The sequence below is a fragment of the Pleurodeles waltl genome, chromosome 1_2 (genome assembly GCF_031143425.1).
Source record: "Pleurodeles waltl isolate 20211129_DDA chromosome 1_2, aPleWal1.hap1.20221129, whole genome shotgun sequence".
In the NCBI taxonomy this organism is placed as follows: domain Eukaryota; kingdom Metazoa; phylum Chordata; class Amphibia; order Caudata; family Salamandridae; genus Pleurodeles; species Pleurodeles waltl.
This window is the reverse complement of record NC_090437.1, coordinates 1123283935-1123302686: the sequence shown is the minus strand read 5'-3', so window position 1 is coordinate 1123302686 and position 18752 is coordinate 1123283935. Positions and strand designations below refer to the sequence as shown.

General features: G+C 42.8%; 1 protein-coding gene across 1 annotated transcript in view; it reads right to left on the bottom strand.

Annotated features, from left to right (window-relative positions):
- The window catches only part of TAPT1 (transmembrane anterior posterior transformation 1), a 272524-nt gene extending 261413 nt beyond the window's left edge, over nucleotides 1–11111 (bottom strand). The window contains exon 1 of the mRNA XM_069202339.1: nucleotides 10865–11111. Coding sequence (XP_069058440.1) covers nucleotides 10865–11045 — 181 coding nt within the window. The 5' untranslated portion in view covers nucleotides 11046–11111. The remainder of the gene's footprint in view (nucleotides 1–10864) is intronic.
- Between the last annotated feature and the right edge of the window lie 7641 nt (nucleotides 11112–18752).

The window sequence follows — 18752 nt, the reverse complement described above, 5'->3', positions numbered from 1 at the left end:
CTCCTCTGGCAGTCGGGCGGCGTTGTCCTTGCGAGGCCGTGCGTCGAAGTTTCGCTCTCACGGCAGGCGTTGCGTCGGTGTGCAGCGTTTTTCTCGCCACGGAACAAGCTGTGCGTCGAAAATTTTGGCGCACAAAGTGTCCAAGTGAAAAAGAGAAGTCTTTTTGGTCCTGACACTTCAGGGAACAGGAGGCAAGCTCTATCCAAGCCCTTGGAGAGCACTTTCACAGCCAGACAAGAGTTCAGCAAGGCAGCAGGCCAACAGCAACGCAGCAGTCCTTTGTAGAAAAGCAGACAGGTGAGTCCTTTGAGCAGCCAGGCAGTTCTTCTTGGCAGGATGTAGTTTCTGGTTCAGGTTTCTTCTCCAGCAAGTGTCTGATGAGGTAGGGCAGAGGCCCTGTTTTATACCCAAATGTGCCTTTGAAGGATTTGGGTAGGGATGGAGTGATGATTTGCAACCCTAGGATTGGGAAGGGCTGCCTAGCTTGTGGAACTCTCCACCCTCACTTAAAAACACATGTACAACGCAGAGAAAGTTGAGAACAGTTTGGACCTATGGCGACATCAGAACAATCCCCAGTCGGAAGCCAGAGGACACCTGACCCAGACCACAAGGATGGACTTCTGACTTTAGTTAGCAACCAGGGACCGGAATGTGTTTTTCTAGGACCATTGGTTCTGGCCTCCCCCAACACCCCGAGGGGACAGTAGAGGGATGGGGACCAGCTGGTGGGATTCCTGGTAGTTCACCTGAATCTTCTGTGGGCTGGTTCTGCAAGTGTGCGACCTCTGGGAGGAGGAAAAGGAGGACGACGGCCAGGCTCCTGCTGACAGACCGGTGCCCTGCAAGCGGCTAGGAAACTATAACACCTGGGGAGTGCATCCACGGGAGTGACTCTGCCTTGGGGGGGTCCTGTGAGTGCTGCTGATAAAAACCTCGAGCCCAGGAGAGGTGACTGGTGCCCTGTAACAGTCAGATCCTGTGCAAGGAGAGAGCACAGACAATGACAGCTCCCCAAAGGAGTATAAAAATGTAGGGGCCAGGCTTAGGGCCTAAAGAAACTACTCCTCAAGGCAGTACACTAGTGAACTGTTGCAGGTATTCATGAATGTCACTGTAAGATGGTACCATCATCAGTGAGTTTAATGCTGTTGCACTGACTTATTGGAAAACATTTCTGCTTTTGTTAATGTGGTGGCTACCTGACAAAGCCAGTAGAACTTTCTTTTGATAACTACAGCCCATTGTATAATTTTTAGTATAAGTGGGGGTTATTTTGGCTATACGTTTCAGGGTCCGCTAAGAGGCGAACTGATAGGAGGCTGCCACCAAAGGTATTTTTACCTGCCATTGTGTATATATTTGTAAATTAATATCTTGTATTAGGTAGTGTGTAATAAAGCACTTTTCCTTTTATACATGCAAGCACTGGCTGGACAATGATTTACTGGGAGCTGTTTGTTCTGTGTATGCGGACAGGGATACTAGCCCACACCAACTCCCTTAACTGGGCCTTGCGCTGCTCTGTCTCCCTACTGTTGGAGAGTCAAGTGATACAATGGGTAGTTGGTTCCCAGTAATGGTACATTGCAGACTTCCTAAGAGAACACATCCTTTGCAACTAATAACCCCCTTTCTTACAGATTTTCCTTCGAAGACAGCATGTGGCAACACAATAAAAGTTGCCCAAATATTACTTAACACTAACTAAAAGCCTGATCTATTGGTTTTCACAATGTTTGTTTTGGCTGATCTTGTGCTGATGCCTTACAAAACTGATGCTAGTTATGTCCACACACCGATGAGGAGACTGACCCGTTGCCCAAGGGCCACCTGCATTATCTTTGTGGACTCTACTACTTAATCATAAGAACTGTTAGAAATTGGGTTTCTGGTTGGCAGAGGTATGCACCCTGTCCAAGCAGGAACCACAGTCCTAGTCAGGGTAAGTCATATACACACCTTAAATTAATCTGTGCTCACCAGCTGGTTGTATGGCATAGAGCGGGCAGGCTTAACTTAAGGGAAAATGTGTCAATTATTTGTGCAACACTTCAAACAGTAAAAATACCACACAAAAAGACATCACACCTAGTTAGAAAAATCAAGCTTAATTTTATGAGTAAAACAAGACCAAAACGACAAAAAAGTCCCATAATTATAAGTCAAGATATGAATTTTTAAAGTTTAAAATGCAATATAGAACTTAAAAGCATAAAACGCTAACAGGGGCTAGCAGGTCACGCTAGATCGGCTGAAATCCAAAAGGTCAGGCTGATCGCGATGGAGTGTGTGTAGGACACAGTCCCAGACAAGTCCCGCTGAAGTTTTACCTTCTCAAAGTTGAGCCAAAAGATATCAAGTAAAGATATAGGAGGATGCAAAGTAGAACGGAGGGTGGACAAAGGGCAGCACAAGGGTACCCCATGTTAAAAGAGAAAAGGCGGAATCAGAAGGAGTAACAAAAGAGTCAAGAACAAGATAAATGGGGAAAAGTAACACTTGGAAGAGAAGAATGTTCAAATATGAGGAAAAAAGATTAACAGGCAGAGGAACGACTGGCATTACAGAAGTAACTGATATTAAAAAAAAAAAATAGAAAACCGAAGAACCTTAACCAGGTGGTGCTATTCATAGTACTGCTGCACACTCATAAAGGCAATGCCCTCTCAGCAGGCCTCGCACTCCACTTTACAACACTTTATGCCACAATGCTCTACTTCACTCTACTCCCTCCACAACACTACCCCACTTCATGCCACTCTTCTCTACGCCACTAACTTTTAGGCATGCTGAACAGCAGCCACCTGGTGCACAACATTGCTTAAACAGATTGACAAAGCCAATAGCTTTTGCATTGGCGAGACCTACTGACTTTGCCAATGCTTGTTCGAGTCAATGTATGCGCTAAAGACGTAAAAGGAAAAGTCAGGAGCTGAAAGTTCTCTCTGTATTACTGATGGCCTCTGTAAAGCGCTCTAATTCTTTGCAGTATGGTTTGTGCTATATACGCTTCCAGATAAACGGACGTACAAAAGAGAAGAAAAAAAAAAATCACTAACAAATCTAATCCAATACCCTATAAGTGATGACTGTATAGTGACATTTTACCTGCAGCAATATTTTATCCTTATAAATATTCTAGGCAGGTTAATGGTTTCTCACATTTATACTCTGCCATTTGCTGATTAAGTTTCTTCACTCCATAAGAACAATCAATGAAACTGCAAATCTTTTGGCTTACATAGCTGCTGTAATGAAACCAAATGACAGTAGAAGCCAGCCAACGCTGCCAGCACCAAGAGGATCGCACTGTTGCAATCATTCTAATTAAAGATAGTTTCGTCTGCTTCTAAACTGGGTAGCCGCTGTCCTTAAACACTGACTGCTCAGTGATCTGAATTAGCGCAGCTTTCATATTGAGCTTGCTCACACATAAGAGATGCGAGTACCAGGAAGGTTAAATATGCACAGCATTTTTTTGTTCCATAGGGTCATCATCCAAGATGCCCATGCATTGTATAGGTAACCGGATTTCCTCTGCTGACTTTTATAAGGAAGCGAAAAAACTATAAAGAGTGCATCTGTCAACAGTAAAAAAGAAATCTTAACAGCACTTAAGAGAGGCATCGTGCTATATTGCACAGCTTCTCAGCAACTGAATGACTATCCCTACCAATTTAAAAGGATAACTAAGCTAAATTCTACATTCCATCTCCTACCTCCGCTAAACGCCATCCTAAGCAAACTGTTTCCCAATGTTTGCTTCACTGGACACCTAGCAGGGATCCAGGCAACCACGTTAGGAGTCCAAGCAGGTTCCGCAATACGTGAGCTTTGGTGATCCGTGAAATGCATCTACAAAAATGCTTAACAGATCAAAGAGGGAGTTTACTCCACAGTAAATATACATAACATTTATTTCAAATTATGAAATGCCTTCTCTGTTTATTTTACACGCAGACGCTACTAAAATGATTGAAGTATTAGTAATTCAGGAACAACCTGTTGTGATCCAAAAGGGACTGGACGCTTTAGAAATACAAACGAGACTGTAGGTTGTTTATCAGAACGAAGAGGTAGCAATTCAAGAAGAATATAAGCAAACCGTAATGTAAGATCGCTCTAGGAAAAGGGGCACGCACAACCCGCTGAGCCCAGATTTTCACCAACTGTGACCTGTCACACCACGACAACACTCCAGATGACGCCATTCTCATGAAAACATGGATGCACAGTCCAGTCTTAACATCCACATCACACGAGAGGAGATAACACAATACAACACTTGACTTTCCTTTACACTAACACAACATGCACACATAAAACTACACTTCTCCCCTACACTTATGGAGCTATACCCACCGCCACGGCACCAAACGCTAGACTTTTCCCGTACATTCAAAAACAAAACCCACGTCAGAGCTCCTCACCTCTCCTTCCCCCAACACAACAAGAATCGTACACCTCTTCTTTTCCATGCGCATCAATGACCCGGCGCGGAAGCCCGAGGATGCTTCCAATGATCACAGGTCTGTCCCCGGTCAAGGTTCCACGCAGGCACAAACATGCTCTTGACATTCACAGAGTTGTTCGGCTCAGCACATTTGGCCCCAGGACACAGTTGTTCGGAAGGTTGTCTCCCACTCTAGCATCCACCGTGACACACAAGCGCAGTTATTCGGGGGTCTCGCCCTCAATCACAGCCCCCTGACATTTACTCCAGGCATAATTGTTCCCGAGGTTATCCCTAGGTCGAGATTTCATCCCAACACACTAACGTGCTATTGACATGCATACAGTTGATTACAGTGTTGTCCCTCGGTTAAGACTCAATTCCTACATATTTACTCTGTGCACCCACAATATGCACATGAAACTTCCTCAAAATAAGTAGAAGCTCCAGACTGCAACCATACAAAACTATACATATATATTAAAATTTCACTATCTTCAAACATGGAAAGTTTCATATCATTTTTTTTTAAACTTCAAGTTAACCAAGTAAAAGAACATGCGAAACAGAGAGTAGGCAAGAAAAGGGTTGTAATGAAGCTGTTTAATATTTCATGCAAATGTGCTTTGCACACATTGTCAGGCAACACACTACCAATGTCACAGGGCTCCACTTTAAAAAAAAAAAAAAAGCTAGTTGCTTGTCAATGTTGCTTCAGAAAACATAAATAACCCCCGACTTATATCACTGTTTAAGATTGCTAAACAGACTTTCCAGGCAGCTCTGTGAAACGTTAGATCCAACAAGAAACAAGCATTGGCAAAGCCAATAGATCTAACCTATGCAGGAGCTACTGGCTTTGCCAATGTGTTTTAGCCATATTGTACACCAGCGTGGCTGCTGTTCAGCATGGCTAAACAGTAGTGGTATAAAGTTGCACGGAATGTCGTGAAGTGGGATGGCGAAGAGTCGAGTAGAGTGTTAGAGTGGAGTGGTAGAGAGTGTTGTGGAGTGGCAGAGTGTGGAGTCAAGTGGAGTGGCACTGAATAGAGTGGCAACAAATAGAGATGCACAGAGTAGATTGGACTGGTATAGAGTGCAATGGCGTAGAGTTTTGCAGACTATAGTGGCACAGATTACAGTGGCACTGAAATCGGTGCAAACAATGCAGGGTCAGAATGGAGTGGCGTAGATTAGTATGGTGCATAGTAGAGTGCAGTGGCAAAGAGTGGAGCGGCATAGTCTGATGCAGAGTAGACTAGCTAAGAGTGGTTCAGAGTATAGTATAGTGCAGTGGCATAGAGTGCAGTGGTGTAGAGTGGAGTAGCATAGAGTGAAGCTGCGCAGAGTAGAGTGGCAGAGAGTGTAATGTTGCAGAGTAGAGTGTCAAGAGTGCAGTGGTGGAGGGTGTAGTAGAGTGGCGCAGAGAGCAGTGACAGAGTACAGTGATGCAGGGTAGAGTGCAGTGGCATGGAGTGAAGTGAGAGTGCAGTTGTGTGCAGTGCATTGGCGTAGAGTGCAGTGCTTAAGAGTAGAGTCACAGAGTGAAGTTTCAGAGTAGAGTGGACTAGAGTGGCATAGAGTTCAGTGGCTTATAGTAGATTGTTTCAGAGTAGAGTGCAGTGGCATAGAGTGGAGAGGTGCAGGGTAGAGAGCAGTTAGTAGTTGCATAATTTGGCATCGAGCTCAGAGTAAAGCAGTGTAGAGCGCAGTGGCATGGAGTAGATTACAGTGGAATACAGTGGACTGGTGCAGGGGCATACAGTTGAGTGCTACAGAGTAAGGTGCATTGGCGTAGAGTGTAGTGGAATAGAATGAAATGGTATAGAGTGCAGTGTGTAGAGTGGAGTTGTGCAGAGTAGAATGGTGTGGTCTAGACTGGAGTGGTAAAGAATACAGTGGCACAGGGTACTTTAGAGTGGCATAGAGTGCAGGGGCATAGAGTTGCATTGGCATAGAGTGTAGTGGCACAGACTGCAGTAGCATAGAGTGCAGAGTTGCGCAGAGTGGAATTGTGCAGAGTAGATTAGCGTGGTCCAGACTGGAGTGGTGTAGAGTTCAGTGGTGTATAGTAGAGTGGCAAGGAGTGCATTGGCATGGAGTAGAGTGGTACAGGGCAAAGTAGAGAGGTGTAGTGTGAAGTGGCAGGTGCAGTGGCATAGAGTGGAGTGGCATGGAGTGGTGTAAAGTGGATTGGTGCAGAGTAGAGTACAGTTGTGTGGAGTGGTACAGAGTGGAGTATTCAGGGTATGGTAGCACACTGCAATAACAAATAACACATTTTTAATGGAAATGACCAACACATTTGCACAGACATACAGTTTTACTAATAAAACTATGTAGTGCACAAATTAAAATGTGTGGAAATTGCATCACCTAGTGTAATGATGAGTTTTGATCATATTAAAGTATTTGTTTCCAACACACTTCAGAAACAACAAAATGAGAAAGTGTAATTGCTATGTTTCATGCGGTTCTAGTTTATTCTGTGCTAGCCAAGTTTAATCCTTTTCGCTATCTGACCCACTCTTGCCCCTTACCCACACTCTTACCCTCTCACCCTATCTCCTTCCTTGAACTTCAACTGAGGATAGCTACCTTGTTTCATAGTTGATACTGAAACTAAACGTATTTGAAGAAACAGCATACTAGTACCCTTGTCATGAGAAGTTAGGACAGGTTTTGACTGATTGTAATAAAAGGATAAAATGTGCATAGGACTATTTGCAGCAATTGCTGAAAAGTAACTGTCTGCCAAAATGAATGAAAACTACTTGTGGATTTGTGACTGAGCGGTCTGAGCCCCACTGCCCATCCTCTTGACAGGACTAGACATAGAACATATTTTCACCTGTCATCCCAGGCTTCTCTGCTTCAAACTATGTCTACGCTCCTTCCCTCTCCCAATGCTTCAACAGCCTCTGTTGCTCCTTCCTATACCCATGATGGAACATAGGCCCTTGTCTCTCACACTAATAAAAATCACACACTTTCCTCCGAACCAACCTATGCTAATCACCCACACTCCTGCTGAAGACCACCATCTTCCACCACCAATCCAGTGTCCAACTTCTAAAGCCATCTATTTCCAAACATCTACATCACACCTGAGCGTTTCTTTTAATCAATGCCAGATCAATGTTAAAATGTGCTTATATCGTTTCAGACACACAGGCAAACCAAACCAGCCTTTCATCACTGAAACCTGACTTGCAGATGAGACAGATCCAATCGTTCATAAAGTTATCCTCGAAGGACATAGAAAAGTCCTCAAAAATGACCCTAAGATGAGGGCTCGCTATTGTTGAGAAATCGTCTGTGACAATGAGCTTGATGCAAATAACTTAAGTGGCTCCTTACCTGAGAGTGCAGTACAAGAAAGAAACTTGTTTGTAGCATTCGCAAAGAAAGAATTAAAACATTTCACAGAAAGAGATTTGACAAAGAAGTCAAACATGTTTTCTTCCCAAGCATAGAAAAACAGATACCAAATATTTATTGAATACAATAGTAAACCATTATAATCAAAGACCCAACAAAGGGGAATATTTACTTTGTGATAGTCAAAATTATTCTACTCCATTAAGCGCCCATGGTTATTATTAAAACTCCTTCAGAAGAGCATGGGAAAAGGTATATGTAATAAAGGAAAATAACTCAGTCAATAACTACAGTCATAGAGAATAACATACAAATAAACTCTTTCACACAAAAAAAGGAGTGACATAGGGGTGTTATCTGAGCCTCATCTCCTTAAGACGTACTTGATTGACCAGTAAATTACCCTGGAGAAGTTCTCAGCTCTGGAATTACAATGAAACGGAGCAAAGGTAAATTGTCTGCAATATTATGAGGGAAGTGTTTGGTAATAATAGAATAGGTGAATGTGTGTGTTGCACCCAGCAGTACTAGAAAGAAAATTATGTAATGATGCAATACCTGAGTGTATAATAATTAGGAAGGTGAGAGCAGGGTCCCTTTGTTCAAATAATGCATTTGTAGATTTAAAGAAAAGTGTGATGCAAAGGGGTCAGAAGATGTAAGAGATGAGGTTAAAAAACATACACAGAAAACAACTGAGTAGTAGCTACTTTAGACAAAGGGCACTATTTATGTTGCATAATTAAGAAAACAAATGTGTGCACGTATTACTTTGTGTGCAAACACTGGTCTGGTTCCAACATGTTATTGTGTCAGTAAAGTATCAAAAATGAATCCACAAGAGTAATTAGTGAATGCCATTTTGTCTTTATGGCAGGCTAACCTCCAAACAGAATGCACTTCTAACACAGAAAAGAACACACACAGGATCACAACTAAACAAAACAACATATTTGTCAAATCTGCAGTCTAAGAAAAGGGCTACTGGATTATCCATCATCAAAACCTAATGGGAACACAAGCGAGACAATGTAACCATCCACAAAATACCACAGGCTTGATATACAGCCCATCGATGGCAAAACATGAAAGCCAATAGGAGAAATGGGTGGTCCCAAATCTCCCCCTCACTGTTCTTCTTAATGTACTTAATGATAATGGAGCTGTCTATAGCCAGAGCATAAAATGAACTAAATGGCACCGATGTCTACAGTGAGACTAATGACTGTTCTTAGACTGAATACTGAACAAAATGAATCTACTTTCCCATCTAGATGTAACCCTTGTTTGTTCCTTTTTGTTCGCTGCAAAGCTGGTGTAACATCTGCTAGGTCCAGGTGTGTGTGTGTATATATATATATATATATATATATATATATATATATATACACACGCACACGGTTCTGTGTCTGGTACAATCGGGTGTTCTTGGTTAGGACTTTTCACTTAGAAAAGCACCGAAACTAAAAAAAGTGTGTGTGTGTTTTTTTAGTTTCGGTGCTTTTCTAAGTGAAAAGTCCTAACCAAGAACACCCGATTGTACCAGACACAGAACCGTGCACAACTAGAACTAGTATAACAAAGATAAATGAGTTAATGACAAGAAGATACAATAACAGAGCACTAGATTTAATATTATGAATCACCGAGGAGCAAATTAAAAACGTATTTCACCGTGTGAGGAGGGGACATGTGCCTAAGAGGCACTTCTACCCCCTCAAACCCACCAACCTTCCTGCCTTAAAAAAAAAAAAAAAAATCCAAAAGCTTGCTAAGGTCCTGTTGTGTTTTGTTTTCACATCCTTTAATGGGACATTGCAGGATCAGAGCCTCAAAAGTGAAACTTGACACAAACAAACAAAACACACAAACAAACAAACACAGACAAAAGTGTAGTGGTTTCAAGCTTTTCTTCCCTGCCATTGTGTGATATGGGCATATTGGCTCCTCTGCAAGTGAACATGTGAAAGCAGTTGATACGGCGTGAGGCAGGGTGGTACCATGTGAGTTGTCAGGTCTGCAAGGGCATACGTGCCAACTCTCTCGATTCAGGCGGGGGACTACCCATTTCAAGGCCAGTCTCCCGCCTCCCGATTCCTACATGTAAAAACCCGATTCCTCTGCGGCTTCCACTGAGAGGGATGGTATTGTGTAACTGGAGTATGCACTGAGAGTAACCTGCTCCTGCAGGCCAGTGCACAGCACCTGCATCACACTCTCTCTGCCTGCCCTAATGCTTTCTCCATGCTTAAAACAGGTAAGGGAAAAAAAAGTACATTTGCATAGCTAATAACGGATCATGCAGCAACAGACTTGCAGATCCCATGCATAACAATAACCCGATGCAGGCCCCAAAAGAAGTCAATGAGGGAAATACATTCTCCCGATTTTTTCTAGAAATCTCCCACTTCCCCCCCCAAAAAATACTGGTATGTATGAACAGGGTATATAAACCAGCAGGACACCTGGTGATACTAAAAATAATAATAATAAAGGAAAACATATAGATAAATGATGGACGGATACTAAATAGGCGATCACAACCCAGAACGAGAGACAGCCACAAATTTAAATCTGAGAGAGAGAGGATATGTAATCAATGCAACATGTGTCGTCAATGCCAGGCCCTGCCCCCACTATTTAAGTTCTCCTCTAGATGTCCAGTGAAACCTGCCAGACTTCAGTCAACTTATGCTGGACTAGTTTATTGATCTCGAAGTTGCAATCCCTTTGGTAGTTTCAGTAGTATGTCTGCAGTCCATGCAAACATGGCCAACTTGCCCAATTTCTCCTGTCTGTGTCCTCCATCAGCCCAGACCCTAATGCCCGATGTCAGCATCTGCTCTCAGAGCTCCCTGCTTTCCTGGATGCCCACCCATTACTGGCAAAGCGCAATATGTGCCTAGTCTGCGTGATCAACATATCAGATCTAACTTTGTCCGTCTCCCTTTCAGAACTCGTTGACATTTATGCTGCTTCATAGATCAGTGACAGCTGCTGTCTCTGGTCCAGTCTGTGTGTCTGTACCTGGCGGACTGTGTCTCCTCTTTCTCGAGGTTCCAGGCGCCTGACCCTCGCTGCCCCGCTCGTAGAAGCCCAAAGTCTCGGTGCGCGCCGGGGCGCTGTGCGGTCTCCTTGGCTCCCTCTCCGCTTTCTCTTCCAGGCTGTCTCCGTTAGGCTCAGCGCTGCTGCCTCCCGCAGCAGCCATCTTGCGCGCTCCACAACACAACAAACCTTAACGCAGGTGCAGTGTCAGGCCGCCTCACACACCAGAGCGTCATCATCAGGGGACTGCTAGAGCGGGTGTCAGACTGTAAAACATGGAACATCTGGCCAGGCTGAACTGCACGCAGCGGTACTGCAACGCGCCATCGCACAGTGGTTGTCTTTCTGAATCAATTCACAGGAGAGCAGGAGAAGTAAAATATTTGAGAGAGTATGATCATTGTTATGATTGAGCACTGGTATGAATGTTTTTCTGGCAATCACTATGATAAAATGAAATATAAATGGGCAAAGATGAATGAGTCGACAGCACACTAGCGTAATTCTCGGAAAATATGTATTGTGCTTTTAGTCATATACATTAAAAAATATAAGAGGACATTACAAACTCTTTCAACTTTGTCCCTTTTTTCAAGATCTTTTTTAGCATAGAGAACACGGATTTATCCTTTTAAACATGGCGTCGCCGAAATTTCATGTGGTGGTGAGACAATTAAGACTCTCCTCTTCGCTGCTTGGAAAATGTTGCTGCCGCACTCTAGTTATTGGTGGGTTCTGCGATGTCTCATAGCCTATGTTAGGCGCTCTTAGAAAGTTTTACATTCTCGCTGTCACTTATTTGAGTTATATTGCCCTCGCTTATGTCGTGTTATTTTTCCCAACTAGTCGCTATGTTGTACTTGAACTTTATCCAATCACTTTTTAAGGTACTTGAACCTTCCAACCAGAGACAATCGATTGCCGACGTTTGTGAACACCGATAAGGGATGTTTGGAGGACAAAATTGAGAAATACAGTTTCACAATTTACGTTGCGGCGAACAAACCTTAAAGTGCTAGCAATTTAAAATACATTGCAATGTATTATTTGAGGTTTTGCGTAGCATGGAACACAAAAGTTCTCTACACATTTATGCGGGGATATGGGCAGATAGACTCGCCCTTTTGTGTGTGAGTGGGAAATGGGGGAGCTTTGGTTGGGGAGTAAATTGCGAATTGAGAAGATGTGGTGGCCAGAACAGTCATATTTATGCACATAAGATCCCTTCAACAGGGGCATACACCAGCCAGTAATGTTGGGTGGCGGGGGGTGGAGCCTAAGATTGGCCAACATGCATGGAAGAGTACCCGATTCAGGACAGGAGCGGGGATGTGACAGGAACAGTGCTGGGAAAGTGTGGACTCTTTACTGTTGCTACAGTCAACAAGGTGATAGAAGGAAGTTTTGTATTGATCTAATCCACTAGCATTTGCTCAGGGTACATTTCAGTCGTTTGTTTTCGCCCCCGATGTTACTCTAAACAAAGACCTATAAAGGGGAAATCAGTCTTGGTCCTGCTTAAATAGCAGTGTAGCCGAACTGCCAGGTCAGGATCCCCTTCTAATGGAAACATGAGCAAACTCTGACGGGTTTCAGGCAATTTAGGCATGTCAGTGAGATAGATCTTCAGTCCTGAGGCACAGTGAGCACAGGACCCATGCTGGACATGCCCGTTTCACTGAGGGCGTATACTGCAAGAAAGAACAGGGTGATGGAAGACATTCTTGAATAAGTCTCAGCCACAGGCGATTACTTGGGCTGAGTTTCACTCTCGTTATTTTTGCTGTCTGGAGGGGTCCAGGCATAGCCATACGGAATGAACTATTCCCATTAGAGTGGGATCAATACTGATGATTTGTTAATGTATTTCTTCCTTTGCAGGAATCAATGCATGAAGAGATCAATTAATCTTTGGACCCAGCATTAGGGTGTGAAGAAAAGCTGATTTAATTTCACTCCACAGTATAACCATTATGGCCACGCAAAGAATCCTCCAGTTGGAAATAAAGTCAAGGGGGTTTTATGACAGGCTTAGACTCAGCCATGTAAACAAACTTATAAAGATACAAAATCAAAAAGGGTTGCCCAAGGCATCGGAAAAGATTGAAGCAAATTAGCATTAGAAGAACGAAAAATTCAACAACCACAATGCAGAACATCAGAAGAATGACTTCAGCTTGTCAAAGTTTACATTTGAAGTAGCGATGTGGGGCCAAATATCTGCTACTCTCGTCTGTTGTGCAGCGGGGAGAAAGGGCGTTACCGCAACAGGTGAAGATTTGGGAGGCCGAAACGACAAGGGCAATTCCAGCTCGCATTCCACAACAGTTCTCACTGTTAAGAAGCACATAGCTTCTTTTAAAGAGCACCTGGAACCTTGGTCTAATCAAGGGGACTGGAATAAGTCACTTCCTTCTTAGCCATTATTTGTTGCTGTAACGTCAAATTAAATGCTGAAAAAATATCCCTCGCGGTGACGTGATGCCAGGCAACACAACCAGATTTCAGTGTTTGTAGTGTTCAACCCAGCTGCATAATGGACCATAGCTGACTCTGTCCATGTTGTACAGCTGACATGTCATTTTGTACAATGTCATTGCAGATGAAACAATGCTGTTTAAAGTGTATATGCGGTCGGACAAGGTGTTAAACCTACTATATTCAACGACAAATGCTTTCTGTAAATTTTCCTGACCTATTTGCCTTAACCGTGTAGCAGCTTCTTGTTGGGAAAGTTTCCGAATTTAATTTTAAACTGTATATAAGAAGCACTTTTTATTTTGTCTTCTGGGGCCTAACAGGAAATTCTGCAAGTCTGTGTTATTAGACAGGAGATTGAGAGCTCTTTAACAGCATCTAGTGAAGAACTTTTTAACCATTGCTGGCATAATTTCCCTACACTGTATGTTGTTACTGTACCGAATGTTCTGATGAGACATAGCAACAGTCTGGTCTATTAGTTCTAAAACCCCCTGTGGAGTTTACAAAACGCGCATGACAACCATTTGTGTTTGCTGGCCACAATAACCACCCTTCAGGATGTGAAAGTGATGTGTTAAATGTTTAAATTTGCCTCCCCCTTCGAGCTGATCTTCAGTTGCATTGATATGTTTTTGCCATTTATAACATTTAGCAGGGACAGGGATGCTGGGCGCATTCGATTCCTTAACCTTTGCTAAGCCTAAACAACTTGTCTGTTGTACAGTCTCTATTAAAAATGTAATTTGAACTGGGTATCAGGCATGCTCTAAATAAAGCTTCCTTTCCCTTTATTTGCCAATTTTTAGTTCCCCATACACTCTTTAAGTCAATCAACTTCTGCCAATATTCATAGCCTTATAAAGCCAACTGGGAAACAAAGGTATCCGAATAAATCAATTTTGTATGGGTCAATAAAATATGGTGCAGTTCCATTATTGGCAATTTAAAATAATACGACCAAGCATTTTTAAAATTGTGCCCAGAAAAATATGCTAACTTTTCAGAGTATGTTTTAGAACTCCCCATTGATGGAGTTGAACAATGTTCCCATTATGTGTAATTAAAAATAGTATTTGGGGTACTTGCTCTATGAATGTAATGATGTTCATAATAATTGTAACAGAGCATGTTTCCATAATTTTCTTTTGATTGATAAACATCTTCACTTTTAAATACAGTATCTACTCTAGTTCAGAGAGCATAGAATCAACTGTTTTTAAATCCCAATCATCAGAAACAACTACAGGTGTTATTACATCATTCATTGAAAGTTTAAATACATATGGAATTGAATAACCTCTGTCGGGCCATCTATATAAAAAGATATGTTATCACAAACAATCCCTTCAGGAATTGGTATTGCTGAAATGTTCACTAGGGACACGTCTCTGCGGACCTTATGGGAGGAAAAATTGGGTTTTAGGCCCTCATCCACCAGTTCAACTGTACCCCGTTCAGGAAAGCAAGTACATTTAATAAAAGCCACAGATAGTTCCATTGACGAATAAAGTAGTTAATTTTGAGCCAATTTATCATCTTACGTGCCCTTGACGGTCTTGTTACAGAAGAGGCAAATGAGTCAGTGAAAGAGTCATTGACGTTGACAAAATATCCAGAAGCAGTTCATGCAAAAACTGGAGCCCTGTTTGGAATTGGAGAATTGGCACAAGTCTCCCTTGATGGTTCATAGTAAGTGATTCCATCCATTTGAGTTGAATTTGAGTAAAACCCTTCAATATTGTTGACATTGCTTGTTGCAGAAGAAGTTAGTGGGACTAATGAAATATAATTTTCTACCCTCCCTAAGCTTCAAGAGGTGTCAGCGTCGCTGCATAAAACCTATAAAAGAACATCCTGGTCTGTAGTGAGAGGGAGTCAGGTACTACCCAAGAACCCTCTAGGTATGCTGTGCAGGATCGACCATATGGCGTAGCTTGACATTGTAAATGGAAACAAAGCGGGTTTCCTCAGAACCAGGCAGTGGTGGTAAAATAACAGTTCTGGTACCATGTATTCCCAGGACTGGAACCAGTGCACAATAAGAAGGACCAAACTCCTTTTTCACAGCACTTTTTTCATGCACTAGGGGCCAGATGTATCATCACGGCCCATTACGATTCGGTAATAGCGATTTTTAAGAAATCGCTATTACCGACTCGCAAAGGGCCATGTATCACATTTGCGAATCGGTAATAGCGATTTCTTAAAAATCGCAAATGCTATTACTGAATCGCAAATTGCGATACCGGCCCCATTCGCAGCTATGGGCCTGTTGGTCCATAGCTGCGAATTTTTTGCATTTCCAAAATTGCGATTTCTGAACCAGAAATCGCAATTTTGGAAATGCAAAAGGCCAGGGTGCTGGGGGCCTAAGGCCCCGTCTCCTGCACCCCAATTTTTTTTTTTTTTTAACATGTAAGGTACACACATGCCAAAAGGGCATGTGTGCTTTACATGTTCAATTTAAAAATGCAGTTTTACTGCATTTTTAAATGTTGCACCAGGTTACCACCTGGTTGCAGATCATGGTATTTTGCATGTGCAAAATGCCATTCTGCGAAAAATTGCAATTTGTGATTTTTTGCAGCATTGCCTTGCGACCTGGATTTTGCGAATCGCATATTGCGATTCGCAAAATCCAGGTCGCAACGCTAAAAATCGCAATTTTAGCGATTTCTACTTTGTGGTCTGCGAATGCCTTTCATGCATTGCAGACCACTATTTTGCACTCGCAAACGGCCGATTTTACAGTTTGGGAGTGCAAAATATTTTCATACATCTGGCCCATGATCCCTAACTTTTGGAATCCAGCTGGTTGGTGTTTTGGTGCATTGCTTATTCCAAAGCAGGCGGCACTGGCAGATGCATTTTGTCACAGAACTGTTGTAAGTCCTGCAAGACAGTGACATGTGCATTTATGTCAAAAGGTGTATCTGCCGCCTCCGCGCCAGGGCCATCAAGATCTTGAACATACATTTGTGTTCCATAAAGACATTCATATGGGGTACTCCCTACCCGGGACCGTCTGGGCAGACTGTTAAGTGCTCTCTGGACTCTAAACAAGTGATTAAGCCAACTACTAACTAGTACTCAAGCTGTTAAGGATTGCTTTAAGTCCCAGTTTCTTCACTCCAACACTGTTTCTCTCAGGATCATACGGAGACGAATAATACAGTCGGACCCCTAGCAAAGCCATGGTGTCCCTGAATGCCCTTGAGGTGAAAGCAGGGCCATGGTCCGAGTGGAAAGTCGCAACAGCTTATGTACTGATAAAGACTTGCAAATCTTTTATAACAGTTAGAGTGTCAGCTTAGCATTGTGGCTATACCCTTAGAAATCTGGAGCATGAGTCAACAGCGAGTAGGATATATTTGTGTGCACCATAGATGTCAAGGGATCACAGTGGTCCAGGTACACACATTGTAGAGGTTTGTTGGAAATTAGGAGGGGTATCTGCGGTGGGCGTTTGACGGTGGGCCCTTTTATTTGCTGACAGATATCACAACAAAGGACATACTGCTTGATATGTTTGTATAGACCTGGCCACCAGTAGCATGCTTGAAATAGTGAAATATTAGCCGCAACACCAGCATGGACAGAAGCAATTCCCTCCTGTGCTTCTTTAATCAACTCAAGCCTTTGATCTTGGTTGGGGAGCACACGATCACCCAACCCTGGTATTGTTACTATGGCAGTATTTAGGCTAGATGTGCGGTAGGAATAGTTGGCAGGATATGCCTTTGGCATGGGCTTGCTTTCAGCCAAAGCTTTCACAGCAGCCAGTGTTTCATCATCCAACCTCGTCCATGAACGAGTTATTGCAGCAACAGAAGTCGTAGCTACTGCTGACTTGGCTGCTTCATCAGCCAAGGTATTGCCTGTAACGTGTATTCCAACACGTTAATGTCCCAATGTATGAACTACATGGACATTGGGTAGCTTTCTTTCAGATCCGCTCCTTTCCCCCCACAGTGGTCTGTGTTTGATGGCGTTGCTTTTTTGAATCTCTGAACCCATTCTGGCACCAGTAATGCAGGTATTCATTGAAGGGCTGGACACAGAAGTACGAATCACAGACAGTTAATGTTAACTGTCCTGTATCTGTGTGTTCCAGTGCTATCAACAGAGCCTTGAGTTCTACTAATTGTCAGTGCAGTCCCCTAAGGTTCGCTTGTAAGTATGTTGTGGATGGAATTCATCATCCTTCATGTTGCCTCCAACAACCACACAGGCGATGGAGTATTGATGATTGGTGTCCACCGCTGGCTGGGCTGAGCCATTAGTGTACATAATTAATTACTATTGTTCAATAGGCAAAGTGTTTGTTGGAAATGGGTATTCTAGTTCATATTGGAGGAATTCTTGAGTTTGTAATTTAGGGTTAAAAACATAATCACAAGAACAATGAATGCACAGTTCCACAAAAAAGAAGATCAAATCCCAATAAGGGAAAGATCCATAGGTCCCTGTGGGTGTCCAAAAGCAGGAACAAAAGCCCTCACTCACCATTTGGTGGCATGCTTCATCATCTGGCTTTGCTCCTCGTCAGGACGGCGTTGCAATGCCTGGCGGGCCCCTCAAGGGGGCTCTTTACCGGAGATCTTTTGTTAGAGATGTTTGCAGGTGGGTGAGTGCAAATATGTGGGATTGGTGAATAATACTGTTAAAATTGACCAGAGGAAACAACAACAATAGGAGAATTTATTAGGAAAATGTACCTCTGTCAAGATTAAAAACAATAAGTCAGGGGAAAATCAGAGTAATGTCTATTTTACCCTAAACAAAACATGTATGGCAGGGACCCTTCTCATATTAAAGTATGGGCCCCATAGTGATGGCGTCGGGCTTATGTGGTCCGATCTGTATGAAAATATTTCACAGAATGCGGCCGGTCCGGCACACCTACCCCAGCTCCGCACTCCCTGAAGTACATGTTTTGTTTAATCAACTACAAAAGTGAGGATTAGGTATTTTTTTTAGGTTCTGACAAATCGCCCTCCTATCTTTTTTAAGCGATAAACATGTTGACCATTTCCAGTCTGGCAGTTTAGGGATTTCCAATCCTGCCCCTAACAAACCCTGAGTTTATAGGGTCTGAAACCATCAGACATGCTTATTATATAGGGTAAAATAGACATTACTCTGATTTTCCCCAAACTTATTGTTTTAATCTTGACAGAGGCATATTTTCCTAATCAATTCTCCTATTGTTGTTGTTTCCTCTAGTCAATTTTAACAGTATTATTCACCAATCCCACATATTTGCACTCACCTACCTGCAAACATCTCTAACAAAAGATCTCCGGATGAAGCATGTCACCAAATGGTGAGTGAGGGCTCTTCTTCCTGCTTTTGGATACCCTCAGGGACCTATGGTTTTGTGGAACTG